This window comes from Dicentrarchus labrax, unplaced genomic scaffold (assembly GCF_905237075.1).
Source record: "Dicentrarchus labrax unplaced genomic scaffold, dlabrax2021, whole genome shotgun sequence".
Classification (NCBI taxonomy): domain Eukaryota; kingdom Metazoa; phylum Chordata; class Actinopteri; family Moronidae; genus Dicentrarchus; species Dicentrarchus labrax.
Window position 1 is genome coordinate 27,898,288 of NW_026136715.1, and position 22,121 is coordinate 27,920,408.

General features: G+C 40.6%; 1 protein-coding gene across 1 annotated transcript; it reads right to left on the bottom strand.

Moving 5' to 3' along the window:
• Positions 1–990: 990 nt before the first annotated feature.
• On the bottom strand, positions 991–22,008 carry ap4b1 (adaptor related protein complex 4 subunit beta 1). The gene is made up of 14 exons (XM_051425188.1): positions 21,903–22,008; positions 21,510–21,640; positions 20,492–20,716; positions 20,235–20,365; positions 18,415–18,562; positions 15,501–15,786; positions 14,005–14,103; positions 10,586–10,697; positions 9,990–10,073; positions 9,716–9,819; positions 7,078–7,285; positions 6,597–6,911; positions 3,034–3,186; positions 991–2,911 (listed from the first exon to the last, which is right to left on the bottom strand). The coding sequence occupies exons 2-14, from the start codon at positions 21,620–21,622 to the stop codon at positions 2,415–2,417; spliced, it is 2,475 nt and encodes an 824-aa protein (XP_051281148.1). The 5' UTR covers positions 21,623–21,640; positions 21,903–22,008; the 3' UTR covers positions 991–2,414.
• Between the last annotated feature and the right edge of the window lie 113 nt (positions 22,009–22,121).

Genomic DNA, 22,121 nt, shown 5'->3' on the forward strand with positions numbered 1-22,121 from the left:
GGGGAGAGCCGGGGGAGAGCCGGGTAAGATGGGACCGTTTGTACTTATGTTGCTCCCTAGGCAAGAAAAACAATGAGACAGAGGTGCAGTAAAACATCTGTAATTCAAGAAGTCTCCTATCTATGGAAGCCCATTTCCGCCAATGTGACGCGAAAAAAAGAGATTGTGTAAGTCATTATAATGAGAAACATTCTCAAAATATTGAAAACTCTATCATTATTTTGAGTTCTCACTTATTTGTATTTTTAACTAAAGGTCAACTTTTAGTTTATATTCTTATTCTTATTGTATTTCTCTGTATATACACATATAGGCTATTTTACACTTGACTTGGCAATGTAACTGTCTGTTGGCGTGAATTACGTTAGAAGAAACTTTTACTACTCATAAAATGATAACATATCTAACAACAACAGATCCTAAATGGTGAGGAAATGCGGGGATGATGAGGCTATTCTCCTGCCTCGAGAGACAACTATTCTGGGGTTGTGTTTGGAAAAGCATGCAGCATATTCTTTGGAGACAGATTTCTTTAACATGCGTTACTTTTTTTGGGTGGCCTATCAGAAGGAATAAAAGGATATGACAGATATCTCCTGACAATGACTGTAGCACTGTCAGGGGTTACAGACCGACCCACCTACAGTACATAACTGGCTAAAGTCACCAAAGAGACCTATGAGATAGAAAGACTGTCTTGAAAACCTGAGAATAATTTAAAGAATAACCTACCTCTTATAAAAACTATCTAATAATACGTTTCCTTTACCAAATGGTATTTTTTGTTTTTCTTAAAGTTAACTTAAACATGAAAGCAACAAAATAAAGCTTAATATTCAGAATAATTTCATGTTTGGCCACTGCTGAAAGAAAATAAGTGTAACCAGTTATTCCTTCCAGTAGTTTCTCCTGTAGTTTACATTATAGTTCCTTGAACTTGTGATAACAAACCACCAGTTGGAGCCTCAAAACCACAGCATAATCAAAAACTACTTTTCAACATTATATTTTATTCTTTCTTTACCCCCTTATTTATCCAGCAGGGCTGACCCGTCACAGGTTCAGTCTTCTGCCACTGATCTAATCAGCCTGGTATCCAAAATGGCATATGAATAACACACCAATGTCACTTCACATGTTGTTATTATGAGACATTTTTGGCTTTTCTTGTGTCATTTTCTGTCCTTTAATCCCTACTGCCTTATATTATGCAGGATGCATGTCATTTCACATGATAGAGAAAAAGATGTCAGGTGACCTTGTACAAAGAGCAATAAAGTCCACAGTTGGGGTAAATGGATAGGTCAAACAATCACAGCACATTTACCCAGGAGACTGCCGTTTGTGTGAAAAGCTTAAAATGTGCTACAATATGCCGTCCCATGATATCACGTTCATCTGATGGATTTTCCATGAGATCACTGGCTACTTACTCCATTTCTTCAAGAGGTGTCCCAGTGGATTCTTCCCTTGTAGCTTCATGGCATGATACCTTTTCTATCATGTTTAACGTGCAATAAACCAAACCAGTTGTGTAACACTACACTGAAATACCATTTTATGCTTCAGAGACACAAGTTTGTGTTTGCATTAACCTTCAGCAAGCTATTATCATTACAGCCTCCAATGTACATAACAATCTGTCAAACCTAGCTCCCCCTGACAATAGCTGACTGGTGCACACAAATGAAAAAAGACTATAATACCTTTCAGTTTCAGGATCCCTGTACAGCTCTGCATCCTGTGAACAAGTAAGGTGGTTACTTCCATCAGGGCATGTGTTTGTTTTTTAACCCTATCGGACCTGAACTATTCTTTATCTACCCAACATGGCTCAACTGTGAATAAACAGCAGATGAACAGCCCCTCAGAAGTTACTTCTTTGCTGAATGCGGTCTTGTTCAATTGCATTTCACTCCTGTAAAGACTGCACTCTGATGCCAATTATTTCAGCTGATACAATTTAAAATGTGCAACGTGGGAATGGTAAGATTCACTGACTTGCTTTGGTGCACTGGCATAAAAGTTTAAAATGCGATTGCAAGCTGCTGAAGACATTAAATTAAAATATAGTTACCATAAAGACTGCATAGCATTGTGTTCTTTCACATCGCATTGTGTTGAATTAAATTGTGTCACTGCATCGCAATAGGGGGGAATCGTATCTCATTGGTAGTTACTCAATATGTATCTTTAATGTGTCGGATAGTTGGCAATGCATCAAGTAGGCTGAGAGGCTTCGTTTTTTGAAAGAGAGACTGCAGCGTGTAAGTAAGTGAAAAAGAAAACATAGACTTCCTATGTTGTCTTTTGTGCAATCTCCCTGTGTAGGTTTAACGTGTGGTTTCGCTCCTGCAAGGGCTACTTCAAATCATCTGTGTAAGGATATGCAGTCCGTACAATGTAATGTATATTTATTTTCTTTCTGAGGACAGTGTGTGCAGTACAGTGGTAAGGATGGACAGAAACCCCTTCAGAGCTTTGTCATCTCTTGGTTGCTGCTTAAGAGTCACTTTCAGTTCCTCCTCTTCGCCTTCTTTTCTCATCGACACTCTAATTCTCTGCCCGTCAGCTGTGGCTTCCTCCTCCTCTTCCACCTGCTCCTCCTCCCCTCCCTCCACCGCCAACTCTCTGTCACACACACCTTTCTTTAATACCGCTCTCTGATTTGCCTCTCCAGTGTACAGCAGCTCCCCCAGTATGAGTGTGATGTGGGGTGAATCGCCAGCATGCTGGGTGTGTGTGTATAGGTAGACCCTCCAGGGGAGTGTGTGCGGTGGAGTGAAGGCCAGAGTCTGGATGTTGACCAGCTGCATCGCAGCCTGAAGGCTTTGTGGTGAACAGTGAGGTATTGCGGGGAACTGGATCTGTTCTTCCAAGCACATATAATCCTCCTCCATTTTCTCATCACCTAGAAACAACAGCAAAGTCAGAGAAACTGATGTCAGATAGACAAAATGTCAATCAACCGCAATTCCTGTCCCACAAAGAGGAAGCTTGCAGCATTGAAAGAATCTCCTTCCATTTAATTACCTTGCTCAGAATGCAAAACCTGTCGCTGCAGCCACAGGCGCTCAAACTCCTCTGGGCTGAGAGCTGGGGAGAGGGACAAACTGAGGGGGGCTGCGATGCTGGAAGCCGGGACATCAGCTGAGGCATCCGTGCACCGACTGGCGCTGACTGAGCCTGGAGGACAAAGAGGCAAAGAAGGGGAGGACGCAGGGGAGAGGATAGGGGAGAATGGGAAAGGAGGGAGGATAAGGATCCAGCAACAGGGAGGCGAATAGGGGACAGAGGGAAGGAGGCAGACAGAGAGGGAGGATGAGATTGAAGTGGGAGGGAGAGAGTTAGGATGAGTGCCAGAGGAAGAGAATTGTGATCAAAAATGACACTGCATTCCCAGAAATGGACCTTGACCTTGGGGAGAAAGGCTTTCTCAGTCTTTGACCAAAATAGCACAACAGCTTTATCCATAGGGATGCATTTAAAGACATTTCTGACCTTCTCAGTAGTATCGCAGTGCTTCTTTAAACAAATGCGTTTATTCTCAAAACCTTTGACGGTGCAAACAACATTTTAAAAAGTTCTCCACATCTTCTCAAAGGAGTGTTACGTCTTAATAATACATTTTAATACTTTTTTCAAGCCAGAAGTTTAGCTTTAGTCAATTAACTGATTTCCCAACCTGGGCTATACTAGGTTTTGCTTATAATAAAGAGAAGGTAGTCAGACAAGAAGGTAAGTGCTATTGCACACATATACTATCTGCTGGAAAGCTTGAGTTTCACTTCCTCCACGTGCATATGAATGCAGCATGTGTGGCATGGTTAGTTTTTCCAAACACTTACCTGTTAGTGTTTATCAAACATAATAGTTTCTCACTTTTGTCAGAAACAGTCACAGAAGAGCTCAGACAGACAGACAGACAGAGAGCTGCACTACCAGCTGTTAGTGAGACAGACAGACAGACAGACGCTGCGAGCTGCTTAACGTTACTGTTATTTACTGACATCAAACTTGGAGAGAACACAAGTTTACCTGACTCATGTTCCACAGTTCACCCTCATGGTGTTTTTACTCGTTTTCTGACTCCCATCTAAGTTGTAAACATTGACACTTGCTTTGACACGAGAGAGAGACGGAGCCCTTGCAAATTTGCTGAGCCCTGCACAGCATGCGTAGTGCGCATATAGGGCAGACAGCCTGTGATAGACTATCATAAACTCTGGTCAGAGAACTTGGACAATTGTCAGCCCAAAGAATACTATAATTTATTTTAAAAATCAGTTAAATTGACTTTTTGCAATTAATTGTCAAGAAATGTAAATTGTATGTATTCACAGACTTTATCTAGTACTACTGATTCTGGAGAATAAGATATTTGAACTCAACAGTCAAACAAATATATCCATCCCTTCAGTGCTCCTTCAGAAGCTCTGCCCCCAAAGTTCATGGATTTGCATTGTAAAGGCAACTCCACTAGCAACAACCAGTGGGTGTGTCTTTCTCATAGCTGAAACAAAGCAAATATATAATGTCAAACGAATGTTGTGCAAGCACACAAACACAACTAAGTAAAAACTGTTTTTACTCTTAGTTGTGTGAGTAGCTGCTGTCAGACTCTCTGAATAAGGTATCCGCACTGGAGCTTTTACAGTCAGTAGAAGCACTTTCACAGCTGTTTGTAGTTTGTTCCTGTGAGGTACCTGTGTGCTTCCTAGCTGGAATATCAAGTTAGTGTTGTGTGGCTTAGTCTGAATGTCTGATGCAATTAAAAGTTTGGCAGTAACTTTCACCAGTGCTGTCTCCGTGCTATGATGCACTCTAAATCCAGAGTGATAATCCTCAAACAACCTATGGTTATATAGAGAATCATAACTGACTGCTTTCTTGAGCTGTGATCACAGCCAGTGGCTATGTCAAAGGGGTCCTGCGGATCTCAGACAAACTAGTGAAGGCACAGCTGTGGTTACAAAAGGGAGAGTCTCTTGTTAATGAAAGAATATTGGCAAGAAATACATCAGCATAAGAAGGACTGCTATTTAATGTGGAAAAGGAAAAAAACAAACTCAAAGCTGGCCAGACAAGCAACGTAATCTCCATCATTTTCTGTAAAGCATAGCTGAACCCATGAGAGAGCGATGCTAAACTACTGACATCAGTAGATTCAGCTACGGTAACAGTTAGGGATGTCACAAGAACCGATAATTCGGTACAAAGTCAAAAATTTGAAAGAAAAAATTAAAGGCCTGCGAACAAAAAACAAATACAAGTAATCTATTAATGTACTCTGCACAAAAGAAGTAGAGAGGAAGAAAATAAACATTCAGCAGAATCCAGTTCAGTTAGATAACTCAGGTAAAGGATGCACTGAAGCAACAAACTCTGCCGGACACTTTTAAAGGGAGACCAAAATTCCCTCTAGACAGTGACGAGCAAAAAAGATTACAGAGGGTTTGATTACTTTTTTATTAGTTACTTAGGATAAAACAATATAGAATATATTAATATTAATTAATTAAGTAAAAGAAAGAAAGAGGAGAAAATGTTTCCCTAATGCAATGCAGAGCTATTCAGCTGTATTATTAAGGCAAATACAAGTATTGATCATTTAATTAGACATTGAGAATCATGGAATTTCACTCGTATTGGTATTGACCACTAACTTTCTGGTACCGTGATCCCTTAAAAACAGCAACCAGCTTTAAGCAGGGCTGAAACACTGTTTTGTAATAATCTTGAATGTTTGTTAACTCACATTACGTCTTAATTGAGCTTTCTGCTTGGCCAGACACTGAGACTTTTATGCTCACTCAGTACGGAACAATTGACGTGTGTGCTGTAGGTGTTATGATATTAACAGCGGTACCATTTGTTGGTGCAATACTGGTTTAAAAGGGCACCAAACTATCTTTGTGCAATCAATTAATTTTGGCTATTAAGGTTGATTAATTATCAAAAGATAAAAGATATGATTTATTATTATTATTATTAGTATTATTATTATTATTATTAGTATTATATGTTGAAGTTCCTCTGGGCACCACCCTTAAATAAGGGAAACAATAGCCAATAATTGATTGATTGATTCAGTCTTATAATATACACCAAACAATTATTTTAGAAATCAGATTTAATAATAATAATAATAATAATAATAATAATAATAACCAAAATCACCATTAATAGTTTAAGTGGAAGGATCTGGAATTCTGCATAGAAGAGGTTGGTATCACCCACTCAAAATTAAATAGGCATGTAGAAACACAAGCATTTATTAAAAGGATAAGAAAAGGGTAACGAAGCTAAAAAAAGGGGTTTGTGTGTGTCTGTGTGAATACGTGCCAGAAAAGGTGTGCGTCCTGTCCTCTAACCATAGCTACATTCCAAGTCTCTTATTTGACATTTCCTCGCTCCTCGATTCTCGCTTGAACTGGAAGTTGTTCTGGTCCGCCATTTTGCAGGACATCCCAAAGCGCTTAATTCAAATATTCATTCTTAGAAATACTCTACAGCACATTCATTCATTTCACTCACTGAAGGACATGCCACTGTGTAAGATAGACTATGGAAATATTTTCACTGTGTTCACTCACCTGAAGGAACCTTCTCAACTTGGCTACAGTTCAGTGTGTCTGAGAGGTCAGTGTTAGGCTTGGGCTCAAAGGTCACATGTTCAGGGCTTCCTCTGCTGGTTGAGTCTGTCTCTACTGTGCCCTGCCTCAGGGGCTCCAGAGTGTTAAAGCTGCATGCCCACTGGCTGATGGGCTCCGAGGGGCGGCCAATCAGAACACCCAGGGAAGGGTCTGACCTTCGACCCTGGAGGACCTTTTGTGTTTCTTCAATCCCACAATGCAACAGGCGGTAGTAGAGAAGTGCCTGGTCACGTACACACATGTCCGGCTCCTCCTCTGGAAAAAACAAAAGTGTTGATAACGTCATCTCTTTTCCTCCATTTTACAGACAGACAGACAGACAGACAGACACAGACAGACAGACAGACACAGACACAGACACAGACACACAGACACACAGACACACAGACACACAGACACACACACACACACACACACACACCTATGCAGTAGTGCAGCAGTCTTCCAAGCATATCTTGTGTCTCGGCAGGCCGGCACAAAAACAGCCTCATGGTGGTCGTCAGCAGCTCCATCTTGACTCCCAGAGAGACCTCGCTCCTAACTCCATCGATGAACACCTCCAATGTGTAGGGGGCACTGGAGACTTGCTCGCCATACACACCCAGCAACCACAGCAAGGCCTGCCTGCCCTAATGCAGGATGAGGAGAATGAGCAGAGGATTAAGACTCAATTTATAGGCCCTGGACACCCACTGAGATGTTTTGAGTTACTCAAGAATGATGTGCACTGAGTCTTTGACCACTTGTAGCGAGCATGGTGACATGTGTGACACAGTCATGCTGATGGTTTCATGTTATTTTGATCAGCACCGAAAGAAGACTGCATAAAACATAAATGTATTGTGTATGTGTAATGCTTTGAAAAAAGGAATTGCATTCAACATGTTAATTAGGTAGATCAATATGTTTTTTTTATTGACAGCTAGAGTCACATGTCACCATTTTGCTGAAATAACATTTTAAATGCAGGACTTTTACTTTTAATTGAGTATTTATATATATATATATATACACGCACCCACACACACACACACACACACACACACACACACACACACACACACACACACACACACACACACACACACACACACACACACACACACACACACACACACACACACACACACACACACACACACACACACACACACACACACACACACACAAATAGTGCTGCTTTTACTTAAGTAAACATCTGAATGCTTCTTCTATTGCTGCAGACTGAGTCAGACAAACAACTGCCAAAGAAGCAACAAAGTGGTAGAAACATGCATACACATAACTACATTATAACCATATTAAGGCCATGCTTGAATGTAAACATCTTAATTGAGTTGTTGCAATTAATGTCAAAATCAGAAGAAGTATAGCAGGATTAACAGATATATACTGCTGATGTATACGACAAGCCCTAGTCTGGTTTTGCTTTCAAAATCATTTTTTTTTGCCTCCCTATCCCTTTATGATCTTGGTCATAACATAAATGGGGCCTTGTCCAGGTTACCTCTTAAAAGTTCCTATGTAGTCAAAGTTATTGAAAGCTTGGAGGTTGAATTGATTTAGAAAAAAAAGTTAATTGTATGCACCTGTGTTAATTTGTGCTAATTGGACATATTCCATTTTTGGCCAAACCCACTCTTATTCAAACTTTTTTTTATTATGATTTTGTATGGCTTCCACCTTGGCTAGGTCTCTCTTGTAAAATAAAAATTTGATCTCAATGGGAAAAAGAAAGATCATCCTCAGACACTTCTTTTGGTCAGGGTTAAAAACGGATATTGCTAAGTAGGGCCGCAGTTGCCATGTTTGCCAGCCCACAGGCAAGCCAAATCCAATGATCACTCCAGCCCCACTGTGGCCCCACTGCTCCGGATGTGGAGAAACAAATTGTTAAAGCCGGCTGTTATTTAACGAGTGGAACCGCTTCGGGGAAACGACTGGCAGATGATGGTAAATACTAATTTCTTCTTTTGGTTTGTCCACACAATCCAAACTGATCAAGACACAGGTCCTCGAAAGTGTAAACGTACATCCTAGTGTTTCCAGCACGTACCATCCCGACACTCGGGACGCATTAAAACGGTAGAACCAAGTGTCATTGGCACTCCGGGAAGACGCGAAGAAGTGTGTGCGTCACGCACCTGTTAAAAACAAGCTCTTCAAGAGAACCACCCAAAGCTAGTCCTGTTTGTGATGTCACAATAGGATCACACCGCGTCAGATCAGTAAAGCGCAGAGCACCTTATTTAATAATATATATAATACTATATATAATAGCGTAGCCATGCCCCGCGGGAGGAACACGTGCAGATCTGCAGAAGAAGTGCTCAATCGACTTGCTCATGCGTCTCTTGCGCAGAACTTAGCCAAGTATGAATTTGGAAAAACCACCATCACCTACTTAGAAGGCAGGTCGGTCGAGGCCAAGTACCCGCCATAGCAGAGTTTCGCATTCCTTCTACTTAAAGAGCCGTTCGTAGCTTCTTAGGCATGGCAGGTTACTACAGGAGTTCCACTGTTGTCCATCTTCTGACCAGTTTGCTCAGTCCTAATGTAGATTTTGTGTAGACTCCTTCGTGCCAACATGCCTTTGAAATTGTTAAGTCCTTCTTAGCCATGCCCCTGATGCTAATACTTTTGTACTTCAAAGTCAAAGTCAGCTTTATTTGTCAAATATGAATACATGCACAACATACAGCACAGATGAAATTTCAGTCCTCTCAGACCCACGGTGCAAACGTACTTCTGCTTCACTAAAACTTACCTCTAACAGAGTATATTTACATTCTAGTATTGCTATTTTCACTTAAATAAAAGATCTTCTTCTTTCACCACTGTTGTTGTTTGTTTCATATTTTACATAGTACCCTATAGTATTTTGCATATTATTTATGAGTGTCAGTATGGATGTGTTTGGAAGCTGCTGACAGCAGGACTGGCTTTTAATTGAGTATTTTTACCTTGTGGTACTAGTGATTTCACTTAAGTAAAGGATGTGTATGGTGGTGACATTTTAACATCCAGGCAGTATGTGGGTGTGGCAGCTGGGGTCTGACCTGACTATCCTGTAGCGTCTCCTCGCAGCCTTCGAGAGCCAAACACACAGTGTCGCTACACTGAGGACACACCCAGACCAGGTCACGCATTGTCTGCACTACCGCTAAGGAGTGTGGGTGGGGGGAGAGGGAGAAACTTTAGTTGTTTGAGGAGAAAGATTACATGTAAAAGCAGGTTCTGGTGACTATGACGATTAAAATGAAATGGTTCTTCTGTGTCACTTTAACAGCTGCATACTGACAGACTACTATGTATGCAATGTGTATGTTTTACCAGAAGTGATGTGCTCCTGTTTGAGTGCGAGCAGCCCAGTAAGGATCTCTAGACATCTGTCACTGTAGCTCCGCCCAATCCGACCTGCCAGTCCGCACAGGATAACACAGGATATGAATGAGAGTATGACTGTAATATATTCATATCTTGCCTTTAAACCCTTATGTTTTTAGAATCCTAAAAAAATACATTCAAAATACCAGACAATGTGTCAAAACGGATGGTGCTGAATGTTTTCCTTCTTCTATTTACTGTTCAACAAGTGTGATGAGGATAATGAGGATATTTACACTAACAGTGAAGTGGAGTTTGAAAGGAAATAAATGGACAAGCACTATCTGGAGTGAACAGATGATCAGGTGATATTACCGTAGAAACACATAGTCTGACTGATAATAGCAGCATAATCTGCCTGAGTTTATGATGTTTAATATTTGGGAATAACATGTACAATCAAGACAGTAGGATACAGATATTCTTGAGTATAGGCTGTGTTACTGTGAGCAGCTCAGCTGTTTGTTTTGTAATACAGGCACAGTGTGTACATGGTTGTGCATTATACATCCACATAATAGAGTAATTGTGTGTGTGTTTACCTATAGCTGATATTGCAGCCTGGGCGGTGTCAGTATTAACATCAGTGCAGTACCCTTTCAGCTCATCCAGTAACATTGTGACATTGTCATCATTCACCAGCTCCACCAGCACCTGCAAACACAACAGTACTGGACTGTTACTGCTAATACTAGGTAGTAACTCTGTCATATAATTGCATAGTAAAAGGTCCACTGTACAACATTTAGGAGGATCTATTGTCAGAAATGGAATAGAATATTCATAAGTATGTTTTCATTAGTGTATAATCAACTGAATATAGGAATCGTTATATTTTCGTAACCTTAGAATACGCTGTTTTTATCTACTGGTCACCCTCCCTGGACTCCACTATGTTGAACCGCCATGTTTCTGCAGGAACATAGAACGGACAAACCAAACACTGGCTATAGATGGGTTCTTTTTTTTTTCTTGTGGCACGTAGTGTAAAAAAAGACTATGAAGGCCTATATACAGGTGCATCTCAATAAATTAGAATATCATGACAAAGTTAATTTATTTCAGTAATTCAATTCAAAAAGTGAAACTCATATATTCTATAGATTCATTACACACAGAGTGAAATATTTCAAGCCTTTATTTCTTTTAATTTTGATGATTATGGCTTATAGCTAACAAAACACATTCAGTATTCAGTAATTAGAATATTTCATAAGACCAATATATTTTAATACACCTTTGGCCTTCAGCTCGTCTGCATTGTTCGGTCTGGTGTCTCTCATCTTCCTCTTGATAATAGCCCATAGATTCTCTATGGGGTTCAGGTCAGTTGAGATTGCTGGCCAGTCAAGCAAAGTAAAACCATGGTCATTAAACCAGGTATTAGTACCTTTGGCAGTGTGGGCAGGTGCCAGGTGCACCTAACTTTTTTTTTTTTTTTTTTTTTTTTTTTTGGGGTGCACCTACATTTTGTGCTGGTGCACCTAAAAAAAAAAAAAGTTAAGATTTCCATTGCGTCGCCTTTAACGCCGTAAGGTCACCTTTTTATCGCTCTCCATAACTTTCATATAATGTGAATGATTTTTAAACAAGAATAAGGTGTAAATAAATGCTTGTCTTTATTTGAAGCACAATTATATATAAAAAGAAAAATAAAGTGTTTAAAGTGCTTCACTGAGCTGAAATTGAACATTTCAAACTCAAACATTTCAAGTAAAATAATTATTAATGATAATAATAATGATTACTACTACCTGCCGCTGAAATGCAGCTGGGGGAGGGGCCACTTTCTCTACACACACTTGTCACGGCAAATCGTGTGTTTTTAGACATGTTATGTTTTTTTAAAGTTTCGATACGAAACTTTAAAAATCATTCACATTATATGAAAGTTATGGAGAGCGATAAAAAGGTGACCTTACGGCGTTAAAGGTGACACAATTGACATTTTGTGCTGGTGCACCTAAAAAAAAAAAAGTTAGGTGCACCAGTGCAACCAATACAAAAAGTTAGTCTGGAGCCCTGACATTGGATCAGGACTGCCTAGTTCTGACTGAGTTTTGCTGTGAGCCTGCTGTGTTGCACTGGACGGACCTGCAGACTGCACAATGATGGGACTTTTCAAATCTGGAACACCTGGTTACGCTCCTCAGTCAATCACTGCATAAAACCCATCCCATATTAAATAAACAGGTGTGACTGACCCGACCAGATCCAAGACGGGTGGAATTCAGTTTGAATGGAAAACAAACGCATCTGCCAGAGCAAATGAAACATGAGCTCAGTAGATACAGCACAGTACTATAGTTAATAAGAAGATGATCACCTGCAGTGGAAAGAGGAACAGAGTATACTTGAGCAAGCATGCATATTTCCTGCATGACCTCACGTTAGACTCAGCAATGTTGCCTCTTTGTTTTTTTTTGTTAAAAGAGAAAATAAATCAGCTGAAATGGATTCAAAAGTACCTGCAGCTGTGAAAAGATAAAGCAAGGCCCCTGAGTCTGAGAGTGAATGGATTAATTAAAATGAAAGAACTGTGGCATATGGATGCATTTGTAAGTAGACCATGTGTGCGCCTACCTTCTACACTGCCAAACCAGTTCTACATCATCAAGGTAATTTTCCTAATCGGATCAGTTAAAGGACAATTCCGGCGCAAAATGAACCTAGGGGTTAATATTACATGTGTACCGAGTTGGTCCGTTCTCTGGGATATGTTTTCATTCTAATCGAACAAGACCAGTTTTAGCACAAACCGCTAATTACCTTATAACGCTAGTCAATGGGGCACAGAGTAACGAGAAAAGAAATCGCTTTTTATACCACTGACAAGGCTCAAAATAGCACCACGCTTCCAGTCGAACTCTCTGAGATGTGAAGTCTCGCATGAAACGTTGTTGTCGGAAGAAAGCACCGAGTGCATAAGAGAAGCCCTGAACGCAACAGAGACTAGTGCTCCCACAGGATACACACTAAAGAGATGGCGGATTATTCAACTGAATTTGAAGACATCAGGGCTGTACTTCAACTTTTTTCCATGTCCCGAAAATAAATTGGAGGCGGCGACCCATATCGGAGGGACGAGATGGGCAGTTATCCATTGAGTAAGTACACTAGACAAGTTGTGTTTTACATCGTGCGATTATTTCTGATATATTGAGCAAATTCGACTGGTCATGTGACTGTTTTACCAAGATAACGCCCACCTGTATACGTGAACGCTACTGTTGTTCTAAACTATCTTTTTAATAAACTGTCTGTACACTTAAGTTCTCAATGCTTCGGTTTATACATAGGGGCCCTCATTATGCTACCGTGTAAGTGTGGTGCTATTTTGAGCCTTGTTAGTGGTATAAAAAGCGATTTCTTTTCACGTTACTCTGTGCCCCGTTGTCTAGCGTTATAAGGTAATTAGCTGTTTGTGCTAAAACCAGTCACGTTCGATTAGCATGAAAACATATCCCAGAGAACGGACCAACTCGGTACACATGTGTTATTAACCCCAGGTTCATTTTGCGCCAGAATTGTCGTTTAATCCCTGGGGCCAAGTGTGAAAGCATTCGAAATGGAAATACGCAGCTACGTACAGGGGAAAAAGGGCAGTTTATGACGTCATTCATTTCAACCCCAGTTTCAGTTGGACAGTACAACTTCATGGACCTTTTTCAAAGCAACCATTGTCACATGAAACAGTAACACAGGTGTCACCAGTGATACTAATTAAGGTTTGGTTCCATTTAGTGAAGCAGAGCCAACATGCGCAATAGCAGCACCCTGACTGTCTGACCTGAATGGAACAGAACCTTAATTTCATTGGTGTTTACCCTACTATTTCATCTTAAAATGACTGCTGTGACAACAGCCAACTGCAGCACAGCTGTAGTGAGAGTAGAAAAAGCACACAGTAATAAAGAAAAATGAAAGAGCTCACAATAAAAACATATTTCAAATGCATCACCTGCATCTTCCTTTGCTTGATGTAGGCCGGCTCAGCATAGCCACAGAAGAATCGCTTGTAGTGTGCCCCCATCAGGCCAGGGAGAGAACGTAACAGCAACTAGAAGAAGACAAAGACACCATTTCATTTCTCAAACTGATACCTAGAAGAATCATCACCATCCCATAAAGTTCTAATGCAATGGAAATGTTATTTACCACTCTGGTAAATAGGTCAAACCTTGGATTTCACTTGGCAATATGTTTGGCTCCGCTATGAGCCACGAGTAGCGAGCTGAATGGCGGATGGAATGCAGGAGAATTGCTTATAGAAAGTATGAGTTAGTTCAGAGGGGCAGTGTAGGGGCTTGTCTGTTACAGTCGCCATCTTGTGGTGTTCAGAGGATGAGCTACTGAAGGACTACACTTTATCAATTTATTTCAGCGCATTGATTTAAAACGTTGACAGTTTCCCTGGAACTACTTAGTAGGTGTCCAACATCAGGTATTAATGGACACCTAGCAGACAATCTGAATCCAGGTAAATGGTACTTATACTCTATAGCGCCTTTCTAGTCTTTAGACCACTCTGTACACTACATGCCACACTCACCCCATTCACACACATTCATACACTGATGGCAGGGGCTGCGAGGTGCCAACTGCTCACCAGAACGGAAACTAATCATTCACACACACTCATACACCGATGCACAGGGTCAGGAGCAGTTTGGGGTTCAGCGTCTTGCTCAAGGACACTCCAACATGCAGCAAGAAGAGCCGGGGCCTTTTTCTGTGTGGAGCATGAAGGAAATCCAAGCATTCATTTTGTTGTATAATAATAAATAAATGTCCTTAAAAAAACAGGAATACAAAGTCTTTAGGATAAAACTGTGTTTCAGGTGCTAACATTCCCACAGGCTGCATGCAGGACCTTTAAAAATAAAAGGTTCACACACACAACTGGCTTGTCAAATATATATACAGATACAAAGATATAATCAGTAGATTTCAAAACTCTAAAAAGGGATGGGCACATGTAAGTGATGGCCCTGTTAATTAACTAAAATACTTCCTGCCAGTATTTCTCCATCTTGTTTCCCCTGCTTTCCATAAACTATGGAGAACAGGAAGTCACTGTAGGAACGGTTAAAATTAAAGGTGCACCCACATGGCAGTTTAACATGGCGGACTCCGTAGAAGAGGACCTGCTCCCTCTGTAGATACAAACAGCTCATTCTAAAGTAACAAAAAAACAATGATTCTTATTTTCTGGTGATTATACAACTATAAAAAGTAAAACATAAAAGATTACACACAAAATATTATATTCCATTTCTAGAAACAGATCCTCCCGATTGTTACACACTGGACCTTTAAGTAACTGCACGTGTGATCCTGTCTGTATCTGTCTGTGGTGTAAAAAAAGACTCGAAAGGCCTATATATAAAGGCTATACAAGTACAGGTCCAGTTACCATTGACTCTCTACCTCCAAATTTGAATTTTTCACACTGACCTGTATGTGGCAGAGGGCAGTGAACCTCAGCTCTCTGGACACACTCCCACAGGCGGCCAGCAGGGGTCCACGTACTCGCTCTAGGGCCGCCAGACTGACAGCAGGCAGGCCTGAGCAGAGGCTGAGGAACAGGCTGAGGGTAGCAGCCATGACTTGGGGGTGGGGGCTGACTAGGGAGGCATCGAGCAGGGACAGGATGTCGAAGAGCTCGTCCTCTGACTGAGGCCGGTAGCGCTGGAGGATCCTGAGCACCTCACACTGACCCCAAACATCGGACTCCTTCAACCTGGGAGGACAGACGCAGAGGCTTGTAGACTTCAAACTCAAAACACTGCTGAAGTGTCTTTGAGCACTGTTTGAGGACTTTATAGGCTATTTTAGGTACATACTGAGCCACGCTAGCAGCCTGAACGAAAAACAACCAAGAAGAAGAAAGATGAGAAGTTTATTGTGAGTCTTATTCCCAGAGCATCAAACACAGATGCTTTCGGCACCCTGGGAATTACAATGAACAATCAACTATCTTCAAGCCTTGATGTGCATTAATCCATCTACTTAAGCCTGGCATCACCTAGCTGCATACTTCAGGATTGGTTTAATACTTTGTGCAAAAACCAGATACAGGGGTTTGGTGGGGTTGGGGTTGTATCGATCTTTGTGTTCTGTCATCGTTATTTTAAAGGAGTGTTTAGATTTTTCTCTTTTTTGCCTCCTGTTGTGTTACTTGCATCTTGTTTTGATCAGTATTGTTGGGAAATGTTAAATACAGAACAATTGTGCTCTGCCAGTATTTTCACCAATAAAAAGACCATTACATTAAAAAAAGAAAGCAGTTCTTCTGGGCATGCTGGAGACAAAATATCCCAGAGGAAAAGGCCTGCCTGCAGTTTCTAACTCTGAATGATTCGATGTGAAGCTTCGAAAAACTCTCCCTGCCTGTATCGGTTTCCTGGTTAAACTGGTTTGTAGAGAGATATATGGGAAGCAATTTGACTATGCTGATTTTATTCAAAATATAAATGGTTGGTGGTTACAAACAGACAGTCTAAGGCTCAGTAAGTGCAGAATAAGGCTCTGGTTAGATGTGAGATGAATACAAAAAGATGAGGAGGAAGAAGCATTCTGCTTCTATAAATACAGCATGCGACCACTCAAATCCAGGATTTAGTCCCCCTACAACATCATCTTTAAATATTTATCAAAAACTCAATGGGGTCCAACCACTGACTGAACTGATCAGCTATACTGAGTTTTCCAATGTTTTACTTCAGTCACACAGCTGTTTTTGATTTTAATTTAACTGAGTTAAACTAAGTGTTTTTTTTCCTCCTCCCCTTAATAAATATAATCATAGTTTAAAAACAGAAAAACAGATAGATGAAATTGGAATAGATCATTTGAGCAGCTGAAATACAATACATATAGAAATTTAGAATTATTTTATAATAATAATAATAATAATATATATATATATATATATATATATATAAAATACAGAAATCCAAGAAGTATTATGAATCTTTGTTAAATAAAGACCTTTAGAGATGTTTTTTTTAAATAGGGATGAGGTAGATATTGACTGTAGTGATAGAGGGAGATGGTTCCAAAGAGATTGTCCTCTGTATTTCAGTGAATACTGATTAAGGGATGTCTGATAATATGGAAGACAGAAGTCCTTAGACTGTCTTGTTGAATATGAGTGAATGTGTGAGGAAAATTTAAAGAAATTCTGGAAGGTGCTGTGTCATGACTTAGGAATACATCCTAAGTTTGTATATGAACAAACAAGTGTGATACATGGTCACATTAAATATAAATGGAAGTGTGTATTTTCAGAAGAAAGGAGAAGATGAGTTGCATCTTTTAGCATAACTTATCCAAAAATGTCTACTAAGAGTCCTAAGAATGGTATGTGAGAAACCTGAATTAATTAAGCGTTGTCAATGAATATATTGGCTGTTGCTTTTGTAAGTTTTTTATTTTTGTTACAAAATGTCATAAAATGTGATTTATATATGTTTATAGAGAGTTTGTTCATCTGAAACCATTTAGAAATTATTGATAGCTCTTCATTCATTCATTCGCTTTTCGAATCAGTGTGCTAAAATTTTCATGTGACGCAATAAGACATGTATCATCAGCAAATAACAGAACATAACAAGGCATACAAGACACTATGTTGTTCACATCCAAATGTTTTTTGCTTTTTGAACATACTAGTTTCTCAAGAACTTCAGAAGAACAGGGTAAGCCAGATATAGGATGATAATTAGTTAATATGCTGGAATCGCCTGATTTGAAGAGTGGTATGACTTTAGCTACTTTAAGATCACTTGACACAACTCTTGCTAAAACATGGGTGAGGGGCTCAACAACAGAGAAAACTACCCTCTTTATAAGACTAGACCTTATTTCATCTACCCTGAAGTGGAGTATTTCATTTCTAGAATAACATCAAGTACTTCTTTTTTGGCAGATACTCAATATTATATGACTTGGATCAGGGGCAAAAAACGTAATGAGGACATCCGTAATTGACAGTATATATAATGGACAGAGCTTTGGGGTCTAAAAAGTAAAGCCAATGCAGGAGGGACTACAGTTTTCCTTTAACCAGAACATTAATCTAGCCACAGCAAAGGCTAAAATACAATTATGATTAAAGCTGCAAGAAGCAATGATCAGGCCCTGCATGTGTCAGTGCAAAATTACCACAAAACCAACTTCCTGTTGGGTTTGGGACATGGGTCCAAGAGGCTTTTTTTGTCTTGTGCTTTTAAGTCGTGATGTCACCAATGGGTGAGTTCACACTTGGGTCCGACCCTAACGCTTCAAATCACATAAATAGAATTCCCTGTTTTTGTTCCTGTTTTTTTTCATTTCGTGACATGCTTCTCTGATGTTCTGAACTAACCTGTTGAGGAGGTGATGGGTGATAGGTTTATTAATGGCAATTCCTCCCTCCTCCTTCAGGATTTCCTCCAGAGCCCGGAGGCAGTTTACCATCACCACGGGGTCCGGGTCCCTCAGCAGGCTGTACAGCTCGTTCACCACTGCAGCATCTGGAAGAATCATGAACAATGGCAGAATATTCTTTGGCACCACAGTTTAATAATAGTACTTGATGTCTGAGAAAAAATATTTAAATTGCATGCATCTGTTCAGAGTGTTTCCCTTTTACGAACAGTTATAAAGAAAATATCAAAGAAAAGATATTTGCAAGTGTGAAGCTTTGTTAACTAAATAATGTGTTGTATCCTCAAGCTCCAGAACAAACACCAATGGACTTAATGTTTTGAAAGGTTGCATTTAGGAGATCTAAACCATTAATACAGCAGCAAACAACTATTTTGTGACGATGTCACAGATGTCACTCTCCCTTTGCCTGTGCTGCTATCTGTGCTTTTCTTTCTTTACAAGTCTGGCTCACTAACTGTTTCGGTGAGTTTTATGTATGACATAAACAACAACTTTTAGTGGACGTACTTTGTCACCAAGGATTAGCTAATGTTACATAGCAGCCCGTTGAAACTATTTTCTTATCATACTCTTTGAATTAAGGGTTTATTTCAACCAAACAGTTGGTGAAATGTTCGTGATTGTGTGAAAGACTCTGGTGAGTTATTTGTTTTATTTCGTTTTGATTCAGTTGTAAGTGTGTTTTACGATTGTCACACTTCTATCTAGATTTTGTCAGTGGAGTCTGGTCGGCTGTGGCGGCCATTGTTTTTGTCTAAGATGCTGGTGCTCTTGTGCGACATCTAGTGGCAAGGGAAATTATATATGCAAGACCGTCTCAGCTATCATGTACAACTACTATGCAACATTTGAAATGTTTGTGGCAAGAAGAATCAGGAGTAGAGATTTTGGAAGAGGAGGCACTGCAGCAGATCCATTCTTCCATACAATCCACTGCTTTAACATTACACTCTCATAACAATGTTGGACTCACAGTAGACAGTACTTTTTCTTGATGTGGGCTCATTCTTGTTCCCATTTCATCAGATGAAGTAGTGACAAAAAAAAGATGTTACTTAAACATATACATGTTTGTTTTATGACATATATATATGTCATAAAAACATGACACTACTGTAAGTGTTCAAGAACCACTCTGGTGGAAGAGGGGTCCTTCCGTCCACACTTCTCTTCCAAATAGTAACGACTGCAGTGTTTTGAACCATTCATCTGACCGCCGCTCACTATCTTACCATCACAGTTCAGCTCCTAACTGATCATAGGTGTACGCGTGTGCTATGTGCATGAACGTGACTATGTCGCAGGCTGATATTGAAGCTTTATACTACAGGAAATGCATAAACACTAGAGGGAGCTCAAGTACCACCAGTGGTACATGTGCCACAGTGTGAGAACCAATACAATGTACAATGTACAAATACAGTTCCTTATATAGATTTAATCATACTGTCAGTCATTCTCATCTGTTTTCAAAACCCCAGCCTGCACATGCATCTCACGATGACACCACTCTAGCAGCTGTCTGTACAAAAAGTCTATACACATGCATTGTCTGATGATCCTGAGGAAGACCACAAGTGTAAATGTGTCTTATCAAAGGTTGTATCAGTACTACAAATAAAGCTGGAGATTTTACACTTCTAGACTCTCTCCCTTGTCCACCGTACAAGCAGGTAAGGTTGTCAGAACTCCAGAGCTGTCACGGAGCTGCAGAGGAAGAAAAGCAGGAAGAAGAAAGACGTCCATCCACCCTACCGATCTCAGAGTTGGGTTGGAGATTGTGTAGTTTGGCCCAGCCGAGCACAGCCACTCGTCGTACACATGCTGCTCTGTCCCTCAGTCCTGCTGTCAGGGGCTGCTCCACATACTCCATCAGACTAGGTAACCTGGGACACACGGACACGGACACACACACACACACACACACACACACACACACAGTCAATAACCTCCCTCATTATTCCTGCAGTCACAGGCTGAGTGACCACTTGTACTGGGGTGTAGCTCCTCACCTGAGGTTGGTCATATTCCTCAGGGCCAGGCTGCGGACCATGGGGTTCGGATCCTGACAATCTTTTCTCAGAGTGTTGATGACTAGCAGAGACAGCTCTGGGTTTAAAGCGGCATAGGAACACAGGAAGACATAGACCAGTTTCTTCTGGACTATGTCTACTGTGGCGCACGCTTTTACCATGTCACTGAACAGGCCTGACACATCCACACCCTGTGACATGGCTCTGAGACAGGGAGAGAGGGAGAGGGAGAGAGAGAGAGAGAGAGAGAGAGAGAGAGAGAGAGAGAGAGAGAGAGCTCTGTGTGAGTAGAAAAACCCAGAACATTATAACTTTAAATGTACAATATGTAACTTCTAATAACTTAAGATCCAGACTTTCCATAGGTTTCTACCAGCAGTCCAGTTATCCACAGAGGTCTCCTCCTCTCCAAAACAAACAGACCCGCTAATTAAAACCACTAAACACACTGAATAAAGCAGTTCCAGTTTCATTTGGTCTTTTTAAAGTATATGGAATTGATAAACATCCATCTGTTATTTCATGTAAAAAAACACTGGTTCTCTAAATAAAGAAATAATGGTAAAACAATAGAAAACTCCCAAATGCTCAGGAGGTTCACAGACTGACAGACAGCACTGTGTGGGATGCTAAGGCCCAACTACAGTAAGTAGTAGCGTTGTTTTCTCGTCTATGCTGAGCTGTACAGTGTTATCTTCTAAACTATCCTTATCTTGTTCTTGTTCTGATTCTCTTCTGATCATCACACTCTACAGAGCGTTCCCTGAACAGAATGAGTGTTATGTTGGATGATGGAAGAACACAACTCAACCACAGAACATAGAGCTAGAGTTTACAGACACTTTAATGTGGACAGGTTACAGATTATAGATTTAATGGTACAACACTTTACACTACATTAGACGGATTACAGGTGTAATGTTAATTCCGACCATGCAGATGAACGGCTGTACAGGGGTTGTCCGTCTGTCTGTCTGTCTGTCTGTCTGTCTCCTACCTGATGACTTTGAGGATGGTGTTCCTGTAGCGCAGCTGGTCGGACTGGACGTTGGGGTTGGACAAAGCCCTCCTCAGCTCCCTCACCGTGTCCTCGCCGCCCAGATAAGGCATGGTTGCCGCAGACACACCCTGACACAGCAGAAAGAACCCCACGACGTTAAAGTACATGACTGTAAATATTAAAATATTAGCCTGCTGACAGAAAGCGACCACCGAGGGCCGAGGGCCGAGGGCCGTCCGACAGAGCTCAACAACAACCAACATTCATCCCAGCCCAGAGAATACACTGTTATTCACGGACATACACACCCTTTAACCTTCTTAGTCTAAAATACAACTCGCTACAATACACCATTCTTAACACAGAAGTGTTACTTTTTAAAAACATTACCGTTTGACACTACTGTAGTGAATCGCTTGTTTACACCATGGTTTCCACACTGCACATTTCCGCATTTCTTCTTCTGCTTTTAGTTTCTCTACTCACTCATACGCCGCCCTCTGCTGGCTGGGGTAGAGACAACACAACTGGCTCAATAGGCCAGAAGGAAAGGGCGAAGAAGTGCTTTAGTTGTCGAGATACCTAGGGTGGCCATTCGTCCAGCTTTAG